Source organism: Camellia sinensis, chromosome 10, assembly GCF_055761805.1.
Source record: "Camellia sinensis isolate YWXY chromosome 10, ASM5576180v1, whole genome shotgun sequence".
Taxonomy (NCBI): Eukaryota; Viridiplantae; Streptophyta; class Magnoliopsida; order Ericales; family Theaceae; genus Camellia; species Camellia sinensis.
The window spans coordinates 146,827,422-146,830,746 of NC_138970.1; the positions used below are offsets into that span (position 1 = coordinate 146,827,422).

Below are 3,325 nucleotides of genomic sequence, written 5' to 3' on the forward strand. Positions count from 1 at the left end.
GACAAACTACTCGCTCGAGCGAAGATCCAAAATTCTGGACAGCAACACTTGGTTTCTAAACCCAACCAACCTGAAACAAACCTGCCCAACACATCCTATAAGTCCAAATGAGAAAATAAGGGACAACAACAACAATTATACAATGACAGAATCTACGGAACCTAAGTCCGGATACAATAATCAAATGGGAGAAGACCGGGGTCGCTATAACGTTTAAAATCTTATTTATGATTTGTTGTGCATTTTAAAATCCACTTTCATTCTGCTGATTTTATACAAATTACAGTAGAGTGTTTCACACTTTGCATTTGAGTTTGAAGGTACAATGGACATTGATTCAAACAATCCTACATTGAGTGAGAGTGAGGAAGTTGAGGAACTAGAGAACAATCCTTCATTAAATGAGAGTAGTGAAATTGAAGAACCTAAGAAGGGGATGTGTTTTACCTCAAAGCAAGAAGTGCACGAGTTTTATGCAAAATATGCTAAAAACCTTGGATTTGCTATAGCTTATGAAACACAGAATGTTGGAGCGGATGGAAAGGTGAAATACTATGGAATTGAATGTACTCAGGCGTAGAAGAGGACAAAAAGATCAGAAGTAAACCCCCTGAAACCATCTTTGTCATCAAAAATTGATTGTAAAGCAAAGGTAAGAGTGACTTTATAATAGGATGGAAGATATAAGTTAACTACAGTTGTGGTTGAACATACGCATGACTTGATTCTTAGTGACTCACGGCATTTTCCAATGAATAAGAGGATCCGTACTCCTATGAAGAGAAGATTAGAAATAAACGATGAAGCAGGAATACGGGTGTCTACGAATTTTAATTCTATAGTTGTTGAAGCGGGGGGATATGAGGCATTAACATTTGATGAACGAGATGCAAGGAACCACATTGAAAATGCTAGAAGATTGAGGCTTGGGATAGGAGACGCCGAATCAGTTGCATTTTATTTTCATAGGATGCAACAAGGAAATTCAAACTTCTATTCTACAATTGACTTTGATGTAGATGGTCGCATACGAAACTTGTTTTGGGCGAATGCAAGGAGTAGGGCGGCTTATAAAGCATTTGGGGATGTTGTCTCATTTGACACCACCTATCTCAAAAACAAATATGATATGTCGTTTGCTCCATTTGTAGGAGTTAATCACCATGGACAGTCAATCTTGTTTGGTTGTAGGCTATTATGTAATGAGAACACGAAGACATTTGTTTGGCTATTCAAAGAATGGTTAAATTGCATGTCAATCACTCCTCCAAAAGCTATTATAACTGACTAGTGCAGAGCCATGCAAAATGCCGTAGAAATTGTCTTCCCATAGACTCGACATCGTTGGTGTTTATGGCATATATTGAAGAAAATTCCCGAGAAATTGCGAGGATATTCCCAATATGAGCCATCAAATTTGCTTTACAAAATGCAGTGTATGATTCTTTCAGGAAAAATGAATTTGATGCAGAATGGAAAATGATAATTGAAAAGTTTAGCTTGTATGACAATGAGTAGTTGGGGGTATTATATAGTGAGCGACATAGGTGGATTCCTACCCATGTGAAAGATATTTTTTGAGCTAGCATGTCAGCTACACAACGAAGTGAGAGCATGAATGCAATTTTTGATGGATATGTAAACTCAAAGACTACTTTAAAGCAATTTGTTGAACAATACGACAATGCATTGAGAAGTAAGGTAGAGAAGGAGACCAAAGCAGACTTCAAATCCCGAAACAAATTGTATGATTACTTAATGGTGTACGAGTATGAGAAGCAATTTCGTGCAGCCTACACTAATTGTGATGACCCAGAATTTTTTTTTTAAAATAGTCAGTGCATAATTTAATTGAGCAAATTTTCGGATTTGACTGTTGTGTAAATTCTGTGCAAAAATAGTTCGGTTTTGTATTTTTTTTAAAATAGTTTCCAATCTCAGAAAATTAAGAAATTTTTATATGTTATTCACATATGAGTCTAAAGTGTTGGATAAAAATTTCAAAATTAAATGATGAGTATTTATTTAATGAAAATTCACTGACTGATTGGTGTTCAGTTTTATTTATAGCAAAATTTTGTTATTTAATTTTGAATGTTTAGATCATGATTTGGATAAATTTGTTGGGTCTATTTTGGTATATAATTGGACTATGTTGGCTTGTGGGTAGGACCCATGACTTAGATTTAATTTAATTTGAGTTTGTTTAGTGACTCATGTTTAACTGTTTGGTCTTTTTAATTATGTAATTGGTAGTAACCACCTTGGGAGTTGTTATTATTTATTATATAGAGGTTATAATAAAATTTGATAGTTGCTTTTATGATATATACCATATGATGAAAAAATATATATTTTATAAAGAATGAAAATATGTATATTTCGTAGTGAGCAAAATATTATATTTTGTGGTATACAAAAATGTTATATTTTGTGATGAGAAAAATTATATCATTTTATAATTTATATTATAAAATTTTGAGATATTATTACAAAAATTATACTGTATTTTTTGAAAAACCTATTTTGGGGAAGTGAACCCACATGGGGTTGTTCCCCACGCCTTCCCCCTTCTTTCTTTTCCTTTCTTTTTCTTTTCTTTTCTTTCTTGGGTGCTTGGTAGAGAGCTCAATGACTCTCTCTCTCTCTCTCTTTCTTTTTTTTTCCTCCATTGTTGCTTAATCTTTGAGCTTCAAATGGGAGTCGTTAGAGTGAGATTTTGCAAAAGTGTTGTAAATGAAAGTTGGAGAGCTCATCGTGATCTTCGCAATGGTGTTCTCGGATTCATGATCGGGTAATGTTTGCATTTTCGGATTTCTTTTCTTCATATTTCTTCATATCATTACATTAAAACTATGTTAGGGTTATTTTGAGAAAATATGCCATTTTATGAGGTATTGCACATATATATATATATATATATATATTCAAATTATATATATATATATATATTTTGTTTGGTAATTTTTGGAAAAAAAATTATATTGAAATATTAAGAATGTTGGCATTTTGAGGTTGATTTGGAAAAAAAACCATTTTGTGTTAATAATTTTGTAAAATAAATTCGAAAATAAAATTTGAAAGATGTATGGATTGTATCTACATCATATTATAATTAGATGATTTATTTTGAGAAATATAAAGTTGAAATATTTTTTTTTATCTTTGATTTGAAATTTATTTTTGAGAAAAATAAATTGATGATGCGGAATATTATGTAGATTGTTAAGTTGAGATTATAGAGTTGTCTTGGGATTAAAAATTTTTAAAAGTGTTATATTCATGAAACTTTATGGAAGATGATATGTTGATGATTACGTTGTGT

The 3,325-nt window shown here is 31.9% G+C and overlaps 1 protein-coding gene across 1 annotated transcript; it reads left to right on the forward strand.

Annotated features, from left to right (window-relative positions):
* The first annotated feature begins 325 nt into the window (after positions 1-325).
* Positions 326-1,291, forward strand: LOC114293163 (protein FAR-RED IMPAIRED RESPONSE 1-like). The gene is made up of 2 exons (XM_082890487.1): positions 326-544; positions 674-1,291. The coding sequence occupies exons 1-2, from the start codon at positions 326-328 to the stop codon at positions 1,289-1,291; spliced, it is 837 nt and encodes a 278-aa protein (XP_082746613.1).
* The last annotated feature ends 2,034 nt before the right edge of the window (positions 1,292-3,325 follow it).